Here is a 20,268-nt window from a genome sequence, read left to right as displayed (position 1 = left end):
GACTTTCCTAAAGGTTATTCGTATCTCAGACAGAGGAGGCATCTCCTGCTTTCATCCCACCACCTCAAGCCACCATAGCCCAAACACCTCTTAGACTATTCCCATTCTAATTATTCCCATTTCCAGATTATTGAGTAAATGACACTAATACAATACAAATATATCAGTCCCACAATGCCTTTCAAAAAATGAATAGACACATACATTTTCAGTAGTTTTATTGAAAAATGCCTCTTTCATTTCAGAAATAAATAATATAAGGCAGTGAAATTCACAATTTGCAGTTAAAATATAAAAGCAGCAATTCTATATCCATAGTCTTGCAAACAATTTCCAACTGCTTTTGGTAACTAAGAAACATTGTATTCTGAAAAAGAATCCATACTAAATATACAACATAAACATGCAATTCCATCTCTGCAGGATTGACTGCAATTTGGCATAAATGTAACTGTGTCTACAAACAAGGAGATTTCAGGCATTATTAAACTGTATCCAGTTGATACAATGATTTCAGCTACTTAATGTTTGTGGTGTTTAGAGGAAATGTATAAGAGCAGTATATGCTCTGCAGATTGTAACTCAGAACAGAAGAAAAGTACAATGATATTGGAAGGAGAGGGAAAATTTTGGTTCTTTTAACTAGATATTGCAGACCTGTGATCTGACTGAACTGAAAACATGCATTTGAAAAAGAAGAAAAAATGTAGAGCTAAAGCAGACAGTCCTTAGAAAATTTGCAACAGCTCTGTGGTTATTTTTGTTTTGATTTTTTGGTTTTCTTTTTTTTAATGTATTTGTTTTTACATTATTTTAATGAAAAGGCAGCACTGGGATAACTGAATGCACACCTTAATCTGTATGCAACCACTATAAGCAACAGTATTTTACAAATATTTCCAGAGCAACAGGAAGTGTTTGGGTACAGACATTGCTATCCCCACATAAGCGAGATACAAAACAGGGGTGCATCTGATATGAAAAGACCAGAAAGCCATATTGCAAAAGGAATGATGCACTCTCCCTGTGTGTATCTGCAAATGCAAGCACAGCAAAAAACAAAAAACAAAACAACAACAAAAAAACCCACCAACCAAAAAAAAAAAAAAAACCAAACCAAGACACAGATCTTTTACGGTTTTGTTTTTGCATTTCTTGACAGTGATCTTTTCCAGCGCATGTGCTCAGGGTATTCTGGTGAATGCATTTCAACTCCATAGTCCTCATACTCGTCCTCTCTCCTTTCTGACTCCATAGGTACTATAAAGGGTTCACCTTCAGGCTGATAGGGTCCACTTTCAGGCACGTATGATTCTGGTTGAAAATAGTTGTCCGATTGAACATAATAGTTATCGCATGTCTTTGAATCCACATATGCAATGAAAGTTAGTCTGTCTACATAATGTTAGTTCAACCTTATTTTCATAGAATAAATATATAAATAATTAGTTCACTGGGGGTATTTCTCAGTTTTGCTCATGAATGCTTTCTTGGCAGCAAAATAAGAAAAGGTTTAAAATTCATCTTGAAATGCTTTGTATTTATAATACACAAAACAGTGCAGAAAGAGTCATAAATTAAACAAGGGACAAATAATGGTAAATCTATTAAAAAAAACCCAAACGAAACCAAGAAAATCAAATAAAATTACTATTTTACAACTACTTCAGAAAATCTAAGCATTGGGCTTTATTTTAAACTACATAATTAATAGAAGACATGGAGCACGTAAAATGAGGAGATGGGTTTGGCATATACTAGTTTTCTCTGAGAATGGGAAAGTAAGTGTAGACATAACTATCATCAGCGGCAATATACAGTACATGTCATTTTGTCGTGCTGTTCCTCGTAACAAACCGAGTTACAGCTGGTGCTTCAGGAACACCAAAAACTACAGCAAAACAGAAGAAAAATTATTATAAAACTTCGGTATTTATAACTGCAGTTACAGATCCAACAAGATTACACATAAAAAAGGGTATATGGCCCAATTCAGACATGTTGGTAACAAGAAACAGACAGGTAGGTTTCATAAGTTGTCAAAGATGTTATTCTGGCATACAGCAAGCAGCAGCAGGCTTTTATGCAAAAGTATCACATAGAGTTGTTAACAGATTTTAGTGGATACAGTCCCATACAAATCATCTACAAGCCACAATTAGTTTACTATTTACATAAGTTATTTCTCATTTTCCAGGTTAAATCTGTCTCTCTTCTAATGGCATTACCTTTACTGGTTAGTAGTTTTACAAGCCTCCTTCACCACTGAGGTTTTGGTGGTCTAGGTCTTTTTTAAAAAAGAAAGACTGTCTATTTTATTATTGAAATGCAACAGGCTTAATGAATTGATGTCACTGTCCTTTATGTCATTCATAAGTTGTGTTAGTAAAAGTATCTCCCCGTTCTATGAGGTCAACATGGTTCAAGAACCATATCCGTGGTGAAATATCCATACGGACTCATTTTCTAATAAGCACGTGCGCAAACATCTCAGAAACAGGATTTTCATGTATTCAAACTGTAAGCAGCACTGGCGACTTAGAAAATGTGTTAGCCGAAACCTGAAACAGGTCAAAGATGATGTTAGTCTTTTAAAAAGTCCATCTGATGTGCAAAAACATACTTTCATCCAACTAAATACATAACAGTTAAGTCTTAGGCATATATTTATATATGTATACATAGCTGCTTGCTAGAAAGAACACTGCTGAATCACACGTACAATTTTCTTTATTTTTTCATTTAAATAAGAATATTTTGTGAGATCTGCACAACCACCTGGCTCTTTAACCAGTATCACTGAGTCTGCAAGTGTGTACATATATATATATATTTTCTTTTCTTTTCATGGATACATGCACAATTACACTAACAGAAAACCATATCAAATAGTAGTATCACATACACTGATTTTGAGATCTGGCAAGGCATACATATTAATTTGTTAACAATACTGTGGTCTTGCAGGATCCCCATGTTAAAATATATTAGAATCTTTCTAGTCAGAAATTGGTAGTCACTGTGACTCTTCATTTTGGTTCCAGAAGCAGCCTACTGCTTTGAGCTATGTCACAAAGTGGAAGGCTTATATGACTCAGGGCTAATCAGAGACTCCATGGTGTTAAACTGGATAGATATTGTAGGACAGTGGTGCTTTTCAGTTGCTTGCACTGCTATCACCAAATGGATTTCCTTTGTGGAAAATTTTTATTTCAGGAATCAATTTTGTATAAATAATCCTGACATGGCTCAAAAAGAGACACATGGAAACTGCCAACCACAGCATTCCTTTTATTTTTCAAGAGAAACATGGAGAATTCAACCTTGTTCTGAAGACGATTGAAAGGGGTGGTGATAGAGGGGGAAAAAAGAAGAGAAGAAATTGGTCACTTAAGTCCTATAAGCAACACTACCAGCTAGTAACCATCTACATTAAGAAAAAAACAAGACTACAATATTTACTCACTACTTCCTATTTAAAACAAACCATGCATAAGATCAAGTAATCCTCCACCAAAGTCTAAATGGCTGCTCATATGCCTGCACATTACAATGAGGCAAGCCTGCTCACTGCAGCCATCGCCTTATGACTCGGTATGTTCAGATTAGCAGGACTGTCTCATGTAAAGCAGCTCAGTATGAACAGCCACATCTGTGAAGGCTATTTAAGGCAAGGTTAAGGTTAAGTTGTTCATAACCTACCTGGGAATCCTTGGCCATTGTAAGGGATGCTAGCACACTGGGATGAATCACAATATCCTGGCGGCCCTGGGGGACCCCGAATACCCGCATTCCCAGGACGGCCTGGCGGCCCTGGTGGTCCTCGTGATCCTGTGGAGCCTGGTGGACCAGTTCTAGATTCTCCTTGTGGACCTAATTTTAGAATTGAGAGGTTGGGAGGTTGTTTTCTTTAAGAGCCATCTTGATAAAACAGCTAACAACACTTCTGTCTAGACTACACAGACCAGGCTGTCTTTGGTGAGAAAGCACGTGCACTTTGTTGCTATATGGGGGTCAATAGAAAGAAAAAACAAAAGAAATCTAAATGTGTGACTCATCATTAGTTGCTTCCCTGTGTGTGGCTTATTTAAATATTTATTCTTAGAAACTAATTTAGTAAGGCTTGACCCAAGTAAGAAATGTCAATGTATTCTCTGGTTAATTTCCCCTTTTGTAAGATATGATGATCTCAAGGGAAACTACTAGATTAGACAAGCACACTGGATTTCAATTAAAATATAGGAGTACATCAATTATACTGCCCAGTAGCCCCAGGATAGATGAGGTAATGTTTTTTTTGGAACCAGTTTTATTATGGTTAGCAGAAAAGTAAAGCTTCAAGCAACTGAGGGTACAATTTGCTGCAAGCATATTACGGTTCTTGTAATGAAAAGCCATTTTGGCCTAGTAAACTACAAGCAGAAACAAGTGATGCCAAGCTGATTTATGCCATTTATGACATAAACAAAATTTCATAATGCAAAAACCAAAACTAATAATCAAATCATATGTCTCTATTATCCATTAACTCTGCACGTGGGAGTATTTTGTAGTCCAGCAAGTAAAAACAAAAACAAAAACAAAAACAAACAAACAAACAAAAAAACTAGGTACTACAATAGAATCATCTGGTAAGACATGTGAAAAATATCTGTCAAACATTTAGACAATGTATTTTCATGAAACACATTTTCACATTAACAAACATGCCAGATGACTAAATTAAAAGATAAATACCTATTAGCCATGTCTAAAAATCTTTCTAAAATGCTATTTTTGTGGTGATTTCCTACAAATTTAATAGGGTAAACTCTAATATATGTGAAAAATATGAAGTGTGCAAAGGGTGTTCCTTCATCATATCTAGTCTGGTTCTCTAGGAAGAAATATTTGATTTTCTCCTGCTTTTCTGTAATCTGACTAAACAAAAAATACTTACCAGGTGGTCCTGGCAAACCTCGTGGTCCTTGGGATCCAGTCCCTCTTTCACCCTTCTCTCCAGGGATTCCTATAGAATAATGAAAAGGCAATGAAAATCAAAGAAAGGACACCACATCAATGGATATTTCTTCACACTCTCTCACTGACATTAATATTTACTTCCCATGATTTAATGCAGCAAGAGTGGTTAAAATTTATGTTCTACAGATGTTTAAATGTGAATTTGGGAAAATAATTTGGATATAAATATAGCAACTTGAATAAAATAGGATGTAGATGTAACTTAGCAGAAATAAACTCTCTCAAACATGGAAAAGTTTTGAGATACTGAAACACCACAGAATCTTCGTATTTTAAACTACAATCAGGGAGGTATTTTCTGTCTTGCATACTTCTGCTATAAAGGATGGTTTACACTTTCTTAGGAACAGCTATAATGAAAAAAGTTCAAGAAATTCTTCTGAATTCCTTGATTTATTCCTAGCCTTTTTTAAAGAGTGTATAAAATATCTCCTGGAAAACATAGCACTAAGTCTATGCTATAGTAGAGTTGTGGAAATAAGCAGAGGCCACAACATAGTACACTACGGAAACCCCATGTGATTGCAGTGATCCAAGATAGCCATAAAGTAGGTTTACCCATATGTTCACATTCAATTTAGTTGCTTCCCTCCCTCAGATTACTGTAAAAAGCTAAGGATGTTGATCTAATTCTTTAAAATCCTACACTTTATACTTGCTAATGACTCATTTTCTCTCTTAATCAGTGTTCTATTTTGCAAAGAGTTGTGTTATTCCAAACAGCCTTTCAAGATGCAGCTGTTTAGTGCCAGAAGAGATCTGAGAACATTTGCTTTTCTGGGAAATTATGTGGAAGTCTCAGATAGCCACCAAAATGTTATCCCAATTTGTATTTCATGAAACCTGAGCGAGAGAGACAGGAAAGCACTGATCTAGTTAACCTTGTCCTTCAGTACACCAGTGTCCCTCAGGCAATCCAACTGGCCTAGCAGGGCTTCCTAGTCTGACACGGTAAAGGGAAGCAGAGTGCTCCTCTGGCAGCCTCTGCACTACATCCACAGCACAGCTGCCTCAGAATTTATTCACCTCTTTCACCAGGTGGTCCTTGAACCCCAGGAGGTCCTGGGAATCCTGGTCTTCCTCCAGGTCCAGGTTCTCCTCTTGTCCCAGCAGCTCCTGGGGGACCAGGTGGACCTGGTGGCCCTGGCTGGTTTCGGTTTGAATAATAATCATTCGGGATTTGATTCAGCATTTGATTGAACCGGCTCATTTGACCTTCAGAAGAAAATAAAAATGTGAAATAAGTGACAATCTTTTATCAGAGTGGGAAGGAATAAAATATTATCTCTCTTAATTAAATCCTATTCTTGTTCCCATTCAATAAATTAGTACAGATTAATTAGAAAGACTTAAAATGAATGTCTGATAAGAAGGGTGAACATGAATGGAGGAGGGGGAGGGTCAGAGTGGAAAGGTAAGGGAGCTTCTGGAAGCCAATGACATTAAAAAAAATTATCATAGAACTACTAAGATCGAAAAAGAGGCATTTTTTTACTCTTGCTCTTGGAGCTCTATTTAGCAGCTGTTTTTACTCTGAAGAACACAAAGGATTTGCTCCACTTCTAAAACTGTAGTATCACATTTCTATGTACTCTCAGACCTCTGCAGCTACCACAGGCAATATAAATTGTTCATATGTAGAGTTAGCAGCACAGTCCATTAAGTCATTTTCTTAAACCTGTAGGATGCACAGGCTTGTACCTATATACCTTCTGCACGTGGGCAAATTTCATTTCCAAAAAAAGCATATGTGAACAAAAGCAATACCATTTTGAAACTATGCAGGAAGGAAACCTTAATGGAGAGACACATGTGATTAGTATAATGTGTCAGTCCTATCATAACACTGAAGAGATCAGCTGAACACCAAAAAAAAAAAAATGCGGGAATGCTCTAAGAAATGTTAAAAGATCATGGATATGATATCCTTATTCATAAGCCTAACACATTCACAAATGTACTTTACTTCTTCTGTGATGGCTAACTAATAGACATGTTTTTATTAGCAGCCATCACAGACATTTTAAAGGACATACTTTCCTCCTCCCTGAACACAAGCACTCTTAATGATCCAAAAGGTATGATCTGTTTTCCTCAGCTAGAACTTACCCTTGTAATAGATACAATATTGAAAACCAATTTGCCTCTGTCTTTCTTGGCAGGTCTACTGATAGCAAAAGCACAGCTTCAGGGTCAGAGGGAAAGCCTCTGCAGACAGCAACTTCATGGGCTGCAGAGTTGCACTATGTGGCAGTAGAGGACTGAAATTCAATTCAAAATCCTTTTCCAAATAAATATAGTTTCTACTTGCATAGCACCACTTGATTCTGTGCACTGTATTTACCCAGCACTCATCTGTCTTTCCCTGCTGGCAAAGTACCTGCAGTAAGCATCCTTTTTCTCACTAATTTCCTTCTTTTGAAGACAAGACATGTTTAATGAGAAAATGTATACTGATTTTATTGCAAAGATTAAGTAATTTTGGACCAAAATGACAAAGGAAACCTCAATGTTAGAACTCCATGTGTACTTCCAAAGGTCACAGATTAGTTGCAACTCAGCTTATTCTCTTATTCTGTGATTATCAAGCTAGCCTCTGGATACAGCAAAAATTTGTTGCTACATTTTTTCCACCAAGTCATTTGCGTTGGACAGCTATCAGATTGATCAAGCTCTTGCTGTGCTCTGTGACCAATATCTCTCCCTCAAAATTTCAACCATTGTTTTCTCTTTTTAAGAAAGTAGTTAATTACTTGTATGGGATACAAAGCAAGCAACACTGTTTACCATTTATCAGTTGTTCACAAACTTGTCTTGCAACAGCTCGCATCATGTTTTGAGAAGCAATATCACCCTAAATAATCAAATGCAAAACAAGTGTTTCATTAGCAAATGTCTGTACTTTTAAAGACATCATGTTTAATTTTAAAATTATGAGAAGAATTGACTTTTAAGCAGACTTACTCTGTCACCTTTTTCTCCCTTCATTCCAGGTGTACCCTAAAATAAATAAGTAAAAATTAAGCAACTGAAGGATTATGTTATTTACCCCAATTATAAGTTTGAGATGTGTAATTCTAGGAAAAGTTTTGATTCCTTCAAGAAGAAAGATCTGGTTCTCCTTGAACTTTTCATTTCAGAGTTGCTAAAACAGGTGCCAGAAAAGAGTAGAGAAACAATGATCTTTTGTCTGTCATCAAACACACTAATAGATGCAGAAGGAAAAGATCTGAAGCAAAAATTCAAACTAGGACCAAAAAATGGATGTATTCTGACACTTGGATCACACTGTGAATTTCAAAGTTGAATTTCTAGAATTGTATTTTTGTAAATGGTTAATGGTCTTGTGTGAATTATATATGACAGTTTAATTTTAGGTTTTAAGACAACTTATAAAAAAGGTATATTAGGAAGGTATATATATGTCAAGGAAGGGTAGTTGTCTTCTTGAATCCATATGAAAAGGATTCTATATTAAGTGAAATGGAGTTATGCAGAGATGACACATAACATGAAGAGAGTGCTTATTCTATTTATAAAAACAGCTTCCCTCTTAATTCTGAACCATTTCTAGTCTTAAAAATGTCTCAAAGAAGTCTTAGTTTTAGCTCCTTTATAATTTCTAACATTTGCCAACTTTTCTCTAGCAGCACTTTCCATTTGCCTTTGAATAGTTTAGTGGTTGTGGGGTTTTCAGTTTTCAAGAATACCATGTAAGAAGCAAAGCAGAAGGACTGATTCTAATTTTTACATATGTATGTGTATATGAAAAACACCAGGGATAATGATGGGGCTAGCATGAGTTCACATTGATTTTCCTTTCTAGCCTAAATTACTACTTGAACATGAGGCATATTTCAAAGGTGAAAGATCAGTTTGGTCATATGCTACTCTGCATGGCTCTCCACATTGTAACACACACATCCTGAGTGTTACTGCTTTTTACACTGTAGTATTTCTTTAAGGAATCTATTTATCACCATTAACAAAGAAAAGGCCAAGTGTGGGCTGCAGCTGTTTCTCATAACATTCCTACAGTACCCACAATTAATTTCAACAACATGAAACACCAAATCATTCCACTGAGGTCACAGCAGACACCCCTCACATGTGGTGACAGTCTGTTTCACAGACTTCTGTCCAGGATTTGGGCAGACAAATGCCCTTGGGGTATGTCAGGGTGTGAACTCAGTGTGGTCTCAGAGTTTCTCTGCTGCACACACCTAGCCCATGACATGCCACAAAAAGTATGAGACAGTTCATCCATCACCGAGTTAAGTAGATGTCATACGGTACATTTGCATCACAAATAACAGATCATTCTTGCAGAATTAATTGTACAGACTCAAATGAAAGATTTAGGATGGTGACACCATAAATATGCCATTGGAATAAATTATGCCACCAATGAGGCAGCTGCTAATATGTACAAAATATACCTATGAAGCTGCTGAATATCTTTTCCCTTCTGTCCTGTGCCTTTCATCTATATTTTTCTTTACTCTGTGTAGTCCACAGGGAAATATCTGTCTTTTAGTTTTAGCTTATTACAGCCACATGCTGAAACAGACTATGGACTTGTAAATGCCATACTATAAATAAATGGCAACAACTAAAATCATCAGGAAAATACGACATTTCTGTCTGTCAGTCTCCAATAATTAATGTTGTGGTAAATGATGATGTACTGAAGCTCTAAAAAGACCTTAATTTGATTCCTAAATAAACAGACATTGACATCTCATTCATAAACTATTACATGTACCTGAAATATTCCTTGAACAGAACTGTAGGTTTTTAAATTGCACTAGTCTATTATATGAAAATCTGCAGGGGAAAATGGTAAAAAAAATCCATGCTTCTCTTTCTGTTTGAAACTTGTCAATTTTTCTATTTCCTGCAAGCATATTCCTTTAAAATTATCTGCCTATGCATGTATTTATAATACCTGCTTGTTTTACTCTCATTCGTTCTAAGGCTTTCATAGTACGACCTACCAAAAAGCAAGAAATACAGTATATCTTTTGTTTATTCACTAGGTAAGTGCAGGCATTATAAATCAGATCTCTCATCTACTATCCTGAAAATATCCTGATAATTACTTAAAATGCCATGTTCCAATTTCCTTGCCAGAGCAGTCACATACCAGAACTACACAGGGACGGGAAGGGAAGGGAAGGGAAGGGAAGGGAAGGGAAGGGAAGGGAAGGGAAGGGAAGGGAAGGGAAGGGAAGGGAAGGGAAGGGAAGGGAAGGGAAGGGAAGGGAAGGGAAGGGAAGGGAAGACAGAAAAACTGTGCAAGGTTAAAATGTTCAAATCCTATATACTGTTTCTGGAAATATTTTTGCTGACTGGTCAAGAAAAGATTATCAGGCTGTCTTCAACTACAAGACATGTGGGTAAGACAGGGAGGTGCTCTGGTAACAAAAGCACAACAATGTTCCAAAGTATGGACAACAAGGTCCCCCAGCGAGGAAAATGCTTATGCCACTCCATTATAAGCAATGCACAGTCAATTTTAAAATTCATTGAAATAAAATGAGCCTCATTCTTCAATTTGTGACCTTGCAAACACATGCTGATTCAGTCTTGTGGATGGAAGTCTACAGCCTATTTGAAACTAACTTGAAAACTTGAAGATTAGAGGCTGACTGTCCATGTCAATAATGAAGTGCATTTTCTGCCTGGATATCTTAGAAACAAATTTTTAAAAAAATAATTACAACTGCAATTACTGAGTTACTATTTGCATCTTCTTCCCACTTGCTTATATGCCTCTTAAATTACAGTTAATTTTCTTTTAATAGACAAAAAAGTGCAGTTTAACCAACTACTTGACACCATTTTGAGAAACAGCAGCTGCTGCTGGCAATCTGCTTTGTTGATATCCTGCAATGAGGGAGTCACTTGGGGTCAGTACAAGGAAAAACTGGTTTATGCTGTATGTGGGATTTTTCTGAGCTGTGGGATGAAGGCTGGGGCTGCAGCATAGTTCTACTGCTGAAGAAGGACAAAACAAAGGAAGTTTTGCTATTTTTACTTTTAAAGATAATGTGCTCAATTGTTTTTCCCAAAAGAATGTTTGCTTCCCTCAAAAACCACCAGCTCATTGCTCCCAAAGTACTGCCTTTTTCAGACTTCATCTAGGACATCTGCATAGATGGATGCAAGAGCGGTGAACACATGGCAGCAGAGAAAGGTTTTCACAGTTTATTTGGTCCTGGAGGCATCAGTTTATTAGCACCTTACTTATTACATCTAAATGCCTTGCATTTTTCCCCTGGAACCATCTAAGTCAACAAAGTCAGACCCTGTTGTCAGAGAGTCTGTTTTATAAACAGCATAGCTCTACCTTAATTCAACTTAGTTTGCCTACCCATTGTTACTGTTTTCAGTCTCACACCTAAAGAACAACAAGTACTGGAACTTTTCCTCTCTAATAGTCCAACATCTTCTATTTCCCATTTTGTTAATTCATCGGAAATATATCCATTTCCTCCTGAACCAATATCCTCTCCTAGTTTAACGAGTCTTACTGTTGATGGTTGCTACCTTATGATATGTGTATGAACCGCTATGGAATTCTCACTCTCTGACCAGACAGATGACAGATATTTTAGTCTCCTCTAGGATAGCCTGTACAGTTCTTAATAAATTACCAAGTCATTTGTGTCCTTACAGTTCCTTTTCCAGTCATTTTGCTACACTGGAAAAAACACCTAAGTTTCTCTTGGAGGTACTTGCAAGCAGACCAAAAAGCCAAATTTCCTATTTCCATGAAAATTCAGTTAACACTTCTAGGATATACTTGTTCTAGTATAAGTACACAGTGAGGCAGAGAAATGTTTACAGTGTGGTCTGCCTCAGCTTAGCACTTTAGTGGTATTGAATACATCAGGAAGGAGCTCCAGCTGACCACATTAACTGGGAGTAACTTCATAACACCAAGACTGCTCATAATTTGCAGGTAACTATATCTTTTACTTGGAATGCAATATTCCTTGGTTTGCAGGGGTCTTTCTCCTGACTTTCATTTGATAGTACTAGCAATACAATTGCTCAGATAGAAGAAAAACTGGTAGGATCTGGTCAAAAATTATTTATTCCTTGTATTTACCAGAGGCAATGTGAAGCCTCATTATCTTTGTCTTCAGGCAGAATTATGATTCATGACAGTGCAAGTTGCATTTGGCTGTCAGGCTGCACCTTTGGCAACTGTAATACTGCAAACAAAGGAAGGCCTTGAAATTCTGTCCACCAGGAATCTGATAAAACATCTGTTCAAGGTGCAAGCCAGAATTCCTGCTGGGATCTGTTCTAGAAACACTAGAAATGGTAAATATGATGCACAGTGTCCCATTACAAGAAAGTGCAGTAACTGCTGGGAAAAAAATGTATTTCTAACTGAAAGAAACTTTTAAGAATCAAGTGCAGGAGAATTTAGACATGGGTCTTGGACAGGAGTTGCCTGCCTTGCTTTGCAAAAGCCTTTAAACTGGGTTTGTAGACAGATTTCCTTCAAAACACATTATTTACCTGCAGAAAATCTTTTCTTCTGAACTGGGTCAGCTATCCATTGTCCCAGGTGAGGGAAAAATCAGATACACCTGACAGTTTAAAGCTCCCTCATGAACAAAGGACAGCACTTTGTGCTCCAGCCACATCTATTCAACATCTGACCAAGCACAGATATCCCATTAACAATGTATGTCTAAAAGCAGGAAAGCTTCAAGACTTTCCTAAGACACTCTGTGTCCTCTACTACAAGGGGAAATGGAATTTATAGTCCAGCAAACACAGACTGAATTCAACTTGTGTGTGAGAAAATGTCCGACATTCCAGGTGCTCCTGGGAGCTTCCACATGCTCCTGGGAGCTTCCACTTCATGGCTATCAAGTTTCCCCATCGACTACATATTCTTTCAAATTATCCAGCTTTTTTATATACAACTACACTGAGGCAGGATGGAAAATTCTAGATGATTGCCATATATTATTCACAAGGAATGAATGACTTCTCATTTCGCTTGCTATCTCCAGCATAGTTTCTCAGAGATCCTATAAATGAATCAAATTAAATTTCTCCTGAAACTGTTGGTGGGAGGCAGCACCTCCTGCTCCTTCTCTCTGTTTAGGAAGCACTTGAAAAGTTTGAATAAAACCCACAGAAACCACTCCTAAATAATTTTGAAATAACATTGTGAAAAGAATGAAACATGAAAACAGAACTGATTAGGTAACATTATCAAAGATTCTCCACCTTCAGCAGTTTATCACTTTTTTACTGCACACACATGCACCAATGTAAAGACTTTACAATCATTTTGCTGACCTAGTTTTTCATGCTTATGCAGTGTAGGAATGAATATATGTCTTGGCACATAGCAGCCTACGATCTTTTTAGTGGAAACCAGAGACCACAATTTCCAGCCCCAACTATTAAACTCAGCAAAACGGCATACTATAAAAACAAAATCATTTTTAAAAAAAGACTTGTGGGTTTAGGTCAGCTCCACTGTATTAACCACCATCATAAGCGCAAGACAACTATTTAAAGCAGCAGAAGTCTTGTGTTCGTCAACAGTCTATAATTTTAAATTTGATACTCTAAGTATATCATTATCTTACTGGTGTCCCACGATCTCCCGGTTTCCCTGGTTTTCCACTTGGGCCAGCAACTCCTGGAACTCCGGGAGCACCCTGCAACAGAAGACATGTAAAATGAATTGTGGAAATGCACAACCTAACAACTAATAAGAAATGTGTTACTGTATTGAGTACAAAGCAGTATTGAAAATGGTTCCTATTGGGCTGTTTTCTGTTAGGTACATATCAGGCTTGAATTTTTTTTTATGGAATAAACAGTTTGTTTCTTCTTGGAAATGTATTCTTTTACAAAACACCACAGTTTAACAGGCATTTCAGCACTGAAAGATGCAAGGGGTGTGTATATGGTTTTGGTATCATCCTTAATGACCAATTCCTGAAGCAGTACAAAACAGTTTCACCTTCTGAGTTCACCTAGCAGATCTGTGACCCATGTAAAAACCCACAATAAGAAGACCATAAGGCATTCTAGTGATACTAGATAAATATTATATTTAAAAGACCAGTATTAGATTATGTGACAAAAGTTCATCTGCACATTCCCAAAGGAACATAAGAAAGACAACTGTGGGGGAGTGGGGCCAGCCCAAATAATACCCTGCCTTAGAGACTGTTATCTATATATGTAATGCAAATATGTGCTCTGTGTGCATCTGCCTTCTGGAAACGCACCTTCCAACTTGCTCTGTGTTGAACCTGGTGACATGGAGCTGCAGTAACTTGCCTATCTCTGGCTGTCTGATCCAACATAGGCTTTTTTCTAACAGCCAGCCTCTTTTCTAGCATGGTCCCACAAAACACAATGAAGCATCTCTTTAAGCAAAAACTGATCCTCAAATACTCTTGTCATGAAAAACTTCTATTAACAGTGCTTGTTTTCACCAGCATACAATAAGTACGCTTAAATAATAAGGCAATTAGTTTCAGAAGACCTAGCTATGCATTTAAAGATCACGGCTAAAGAACCAGATAAACTGTTTCTTCCCTTATTTACCCTGGAAAAAAATCAGTTTCAAAACCACTGTTACAAATGTTTGGAATATATGCTTTGCCCAGCTGTCTGCTCACCTTCTACCAAGACTTTTTTATACCCATTTAGGAGATTGAGCAAAGGATCCATTTCACATTTGATGGAAACTGAAAAAGTCAATGTGGCTCCCTCTTGGCTCAGGTCTCTTAATTAAGAGTATATCAAAGACAAAATTATATTTACCGCTGGTCCTGGTGGGCCTCTGGGACCTGTGGGACCATCTTTTCCTGTGAAACCCTATTCAAAAACAAAAGCAAGATTAGAGAAAAAAATGTCTTTACAATTATATAATTGCAATACTCCTGATTACTACTAACGTTTCTTTTAAAACCTATCCACATTATAAAGTAGCTGTCACAAGTCATGCTGGAGGAGGCTATGGAACAATGAGCTTCAGACACTTTAGATGTTCAGCTGCTGTTGATTAACTGAAAATGAAATCCATGTTTCTTAATATTTTTAAGAAAAGGAATCATTATTCTATCCTAGATGAGCAAAATCTCTCTTTTCACTGTTCTCTCATTCACGCTTTAACTGGACAATCAGAGATTTACACTTAACTGGAGACCCATCTCCCTCTCAGATATTTCCCCTGCAGGAATGAATGCTGAGAAATCCCATTTACTAATTCAACATAGCATTCACAAGTCAATGTTGATGGTTCATGACTCACCAATCCAACAGTATCCTCTTTGGCAACTGACTATCACACAGTCATCTATTTTCATTTCCAGCTATCAATTCCCACTAAAGGACAGCTATAAATGCATATATCACCTATTAATTTTGACTGTAAAGGCAAATAATTGCTTCAGTCATCTTAAAGGGGATATTCCACTGTGATGACAAAAGAGATTTATTTGACTCCAATTAGAAGAAAGGAATTACAACAACTCCACAATTAAATACCTGTGTACATGCCCCTCATTAGGAAGGCATTTCAGAGCTCTCCATCCAGAGAAGCCCCTGATAGCCAAAGGTTTAGGGGCAAGCCTGACCTTCACAGTAAGTTTGGCACAGACAGATTCCTTACTAATATGACATTTCCCAGATGTCAAGATGAGCAGAGTTTCAAAGGGATTCCCTGCAGCAGCAACAATGTGGGGAAGACAGCAGGGCTGAGTCCCTCAGCAGAGCCCTGTCCAGGGGAAATACTGCTCTATGGGTGAAGGAAGCTGACAACCTAGTCAGGGAAGGGAGCAGGGCAATTTCTACAGAATCTCTCTGGCTACCAATAGCTGTCTGGGGAGGTTTTCACCCCTGACATGTTTCCAACCCTTCTGCTTTTGTCTCTCTGGAAGGGATGCAGATAAAAGAACTTCTCTTGAAAAAAACATTTGAAAATTGAAAGATATATAAAGAAGGAGAAAAATCCAGCAAAACACAAAAATTATATTACTTGGTCTTTTCAGAACATAAGCTGAGGAAACCTTACCCTTTCTCCTGGAGGTCCCACTGGTCCAGGTGGACCAGGTAGACCTGGTGTTCCCTGGAGGGAGAAAGAGTGAGAAATTAATCCATGACAGAGCAAACATCACTGCTATGTCATTCCGTATATCTCAAGTATATATGTTCTTCCCTCGTTTCTGTCTAATCTCATTGTACACTACCATGCAGCACTGCTTCCTACAGGAAATTACTACTCCCTAAAAGTATATTACTCAAGGTTATAAGGACTAATGAAACAGCTAAAGAATACAAGGCCCTTGGCCCATGACTGACCTTATCTGATATATGAAACTAAGGCCATAACAACATTTAAATGTTCCTCATATAGTCTTTTTATCATCAGTAAAATTAAGGACAATATAGTAACCAAGGAATATTCATTATACCATGACATCAATGACCTCAGATTATCCATAAATTTGGCCAATTAAAAAAAGACCCTAATTTTTTCTCCTCCTTGTATAATTTACAATACAGAAACCTGCACATAACTGAACTTTAATATTGTTCTCTTCTTTTGGAAAGCATACAATTAATGTTCCACAGCCATTTGAATTCCACAAGTAGAAAGTAATTAGTCAACATTGCTAAAGAAAGGTTCAGCAAAGATTCTGCAATCTTTATTTTAGGAAGACATTTAGGGAGACATCTGCAAGTGGCCAGAAGATGAGAGACCTTCCTGGGGAATTATCAGACTACTCTTCCTAATCCAATGGTCCATCATTGTGCATTCACAACTGCCCAGATGGACATTTGGCTTGACCAAGCATAGCTGTTTCTTTCATGTTTGCTGTTTTGAATGGCTTATTACCTACATTTCAAATTTCTGAGTGTAACACAACTGTGTTTCCAAAACTGTGGCCCAGAGAAGTATGAGAAGAGCCTACAACTCCTAGTGATGTCAAAGACAGTTGTCCAGCAGCCAGGCTGCATCAGAAATAGTGCAAAATGACATTATCTTGTCTAAGTGTCAACTTACCGATCGCCCTGGGAGTCCAGGCTGGCCAGCATCCCCTTTCATTCCTTGGCGACCCTATAATTTCCACAAATGATTACAAAATACCTCAGACTTCCAGGACACAAAGAAGCAATTGTTGCCTTTCACAACTAGCTTGCCTTCCATATATGCTACAGCACTGTACTCTAAATGCACAGTCCAAACACACATGTGCTAAACTTGACAATACAATATTTATTTTTTACAATGTCTTACTTGATAATCCAGCATTAACAACTGGTACTAATCAAAAAATTTGTAAACATAGACTGAGAACATGGATTGCAATTGATATAAAAAATGAAAGTATGTGACTCAAAAGTGCTCCAAATTCTTATTAGCTAATGAGAAATTCCACAAATGTTGGTGTTTTCATTTTTCAGACTTTTTCAAGTGAATGTGACAAATAAATGTATTATTTGTATTACACATTTAAAAGGAATGTTTTTCCTTTCTTGCTGTTTGGTGCTTCTAGATCTTCTTGATTAAATTTTTCCTTCCAGTATATAACAAAAAAAAACATGAAAAGAATCTACATAGGGTAACAAATTCATTCTACTTTGTCCTTACAAACCAGAAGGTGTTCCTAATGTCTATCTTAAAGTACATTTTATTTTCCATTTCCCAAATTCCATTACAGATGGAGCAGGTAACCAATTTTCAAATGAAAAATGACACAGCATTTAATTAGACATAACTACTTCTTTTCATAAACTTTTTATTTTGATCAAAGACTTCATAAAAAAAGCTCCTGAATATATTAAAATTCAAGTTAATCCTAAATAGGAAACATCAGAATTATATTCTTGCTTTTAGGGTAATTATTTATTGAAATATGGCTAAAGCAGCCTTAATACATTCACAATGCAGAGTTATGTATGCTATCTTCTATAAACACCAGAACATAGTGAAACTTCATCAGTGTTAATGAGAATTACTCTGGCTTTGAAGGCATGCATATGAAATCAGAAATAACATCTTGCCAAAATATGAATACTGTTGCCAAGAAAAACCCTAGCTACTGATTTAAGCCAGAAAATAGAAGTTGAACACACAAGTCTGTGAGAAAGTCTTCAAAGTAATACTGCATGCTTAATTTTCCTGCACTACAGTTTGATAGTTTTGAGTCCTTAAACTGGAATGCCTAGCAACTCTACAGAAAAGCCGTTAAGACTCAAAACAGAGTAGCACAACTTACATTTCAGCACTCAGACTTTGTCCCTTCATTAGAATCCCATAAGCACATGTAACATTCAGGACAGAAAATGCTATTGTATTCAGAGACTTGTTTGGGAAAGAGATGTATTTCACAATAGTACTGCATTGCAGGGACAAGCACATGCTCTGGCAAAGCTGCTACCCTCTTCCTAAGACTACCACCCCCATGGAGAGATCTGGCTCCACACACATTGCCTGTTGATGGCACTCAAAAGGGCCACTCACCGGTTCGCCTGGGATTGACAGCCCATTAGGACCCTGTGGACCTGGGGGCCCTTGAGGGCCTGGAGGACCTGTCTCACCACGAGGACCAGGAGGCCCCTTAAAGGAGAAAACGAAAACAAAATTGTAAATTACAATCCTGTCTGAAATCCATAACTGCAAAATCCTTTGAGTTAAACACTTAAGGTAAGTCAGAAGCCTGGAGACACATTTAATACTTCAGAACAGTGGTGGAAATAGTTGTTCAAGAGGCATGCCCTTTCATAAGCTATCCTCTGATCCATGTTGGCAGTCTCAGGACAATACATGCCCTCTGGCAGTGCCAATTAAAAGTACTGCCATGTCCTCTGTACAGAAGAGAGAACAATAATGCTGCAGAATGTGTATGAACTTTGATGCACATAATCCCCGTATCCTGACATGTGGTCAATGACTTTGAGAGTACACAGACTCTGATGTATAGTCTCAAATAGATAGGCTGCACATAAGTAACATAAAGGCATATTTTTAACTAAATTTTTAATCTACATTCTTAGACTAAGCATAAAAATTTTCATACAGGTAAGCCTGTAGTAGCATCATTATAGATGCATTTTGGGAAACATACTTACAGAAGATCCAGTCAGACCCCTTTCACCTCTGGGACCTTTAGCACCTGGGCCACCCTAAATTGAGTATTCAGAAAGAAAATGTATTTCAGACATAGAAAGCAAAGGAGCATAATACTAATGTGCATTATGAATTAACAAACTCTTAAGTAAAGCCCAAAAGTTTTAAAGTATGCAGATCACACTACTTAAAAGAGTCGTAGAATGAAATATGCATCAGGAACTCAGAGAAACCACATCAGCTTTAGCCTTGCCAATTCAGCCCATGAAAAATTATTATTTTGATTTTTGTCTCTGCAGACATAAACTTCAATTTATATTCATCAAAATCTCTGAATACTTCTCTAGCAGACTACCAGACAACTTAACTGGGCTTTAGATTCCTCATGCAGCACTTTTGATAGCTTCAAAATATGACTACTGGGATGAATATAACTCCCTAATCTTCACAACAATTGATAGGAGTATGTCCATTCCATAAATTATTATCTCTCCCTATAAAAATAAAGTAATTTATCTCCCTGATAGAATAAAGAATCTTTCCTTGGAGTGAAATCTTGACTCTGTATTTAGGAAAAATATTTTTGCTGTCCATTAAAAATATCTTGTACGTGATGTGCAAGAGACTGGGCCAGAGCCTTTCAGCCTATCAAACAATGAGGAGCTAATCTCAGTGATCACACTGGAAATACAGGAAAAGATCATACAACCAAGTAGATGTGGTAGGAGTTGGCGAAAAGGGGATGGATTACCATGTTGTTCAGGATATATTGATAGAAACTATGTCTCAAACCAGCATTTGTTTCACAAAACCACAACACAAAACTACTTCCATAAATTTAAAAATCAGAAAATTTGTCTGTAGTGAATAGTTACAGCTGGCAACTTACAGCTGGTCCAGGAGGTCCTGGAGGTCCCACACTGTCTTGAGTACAGGTACAAGCATTTGGAAGAGCTGGGCACTTGGCTTCATCTCTCTGAAAATTCAATCACAACTTATTACTGTCCTTTTAAAGAAATGTACTTAGTGGCAGCATGCTTTTCTGAAACAATAGCAGGAAGATTCTCTATTATGCTGTTTCCAAGTAAAACTCACAGCTAAACTGTGGTTTCCAA

General features: G+C 37.2%; 1 protein-coding gene across 5 annotated transcripts in view; it reads right to left on the bottom strand.

Annotated features, from left to right (window-relative positions):
- Positions 1-203: 203 nt before the first annotated feature.
- COL12A1 (collagen type XII alpha 1 chain) overlaps positions 204-20,268 on the bottom strand; it is a gene marked incomplete at its 5' end in the record, with an annotated part of 99,970 nt that continues 79,905 nt past the window's right edge. For 3 of the 5 annotated variants that reach the window (XM_083856031.1, XM_083856027.1, XM_083856028.1), the window contains 13 exons: positions 204-1,314; positions 3,703-3,873; positions 4,940-5,008; positions 6,049-6,237; positions 7,810-7,876; positions 7,987-8,022; positions 13,650-13,721; positions 14,842-14,895; positions 16,094-16,147; positions 17,087-17,140; positions 18,548-18,643; positions 19,156-19,209; positions 20,043-20,129. In XM_083856031.1, the coding sequence (XP_083712157.1) occupies positions 1,133-1,314; positions 3,703-3,873; positions 4,940-5,008; positions 6,049-6,237; positions 7,810-7,876; positions 7,987-8,022; positions 13,650-13,721; positions 14,842-14,895; positions 16,094-16,147; positions 17,087-17,140; positions 18,548-18,643; positions 19,156-19,209; positions 20,043-20,129 (1,185 nt within the window). In that variant the 3' untranslated portion in view covers positions 204-1,132. The other 2 variants (XM_083856030.1, XM_083856029.1) reach the window with 2 other exon arrangements.

This window comes from Zosterops lateralis (assembly GCF_965231275.1).
Source record: "Zosterops lateralis genome assembly, chromosome: 3".
Lineage (NCBI taxonomy): Eukaryota > Metazoa > Chordata > Aves > Passeriformes > Zosteropidae > Zosterops > Zosterops lateralis.
The sequence above is the reverse complement of the archived record's forward strand: the minus strand, read 5'-3'. Positions and strand labels throughout refer to the sequence as shown.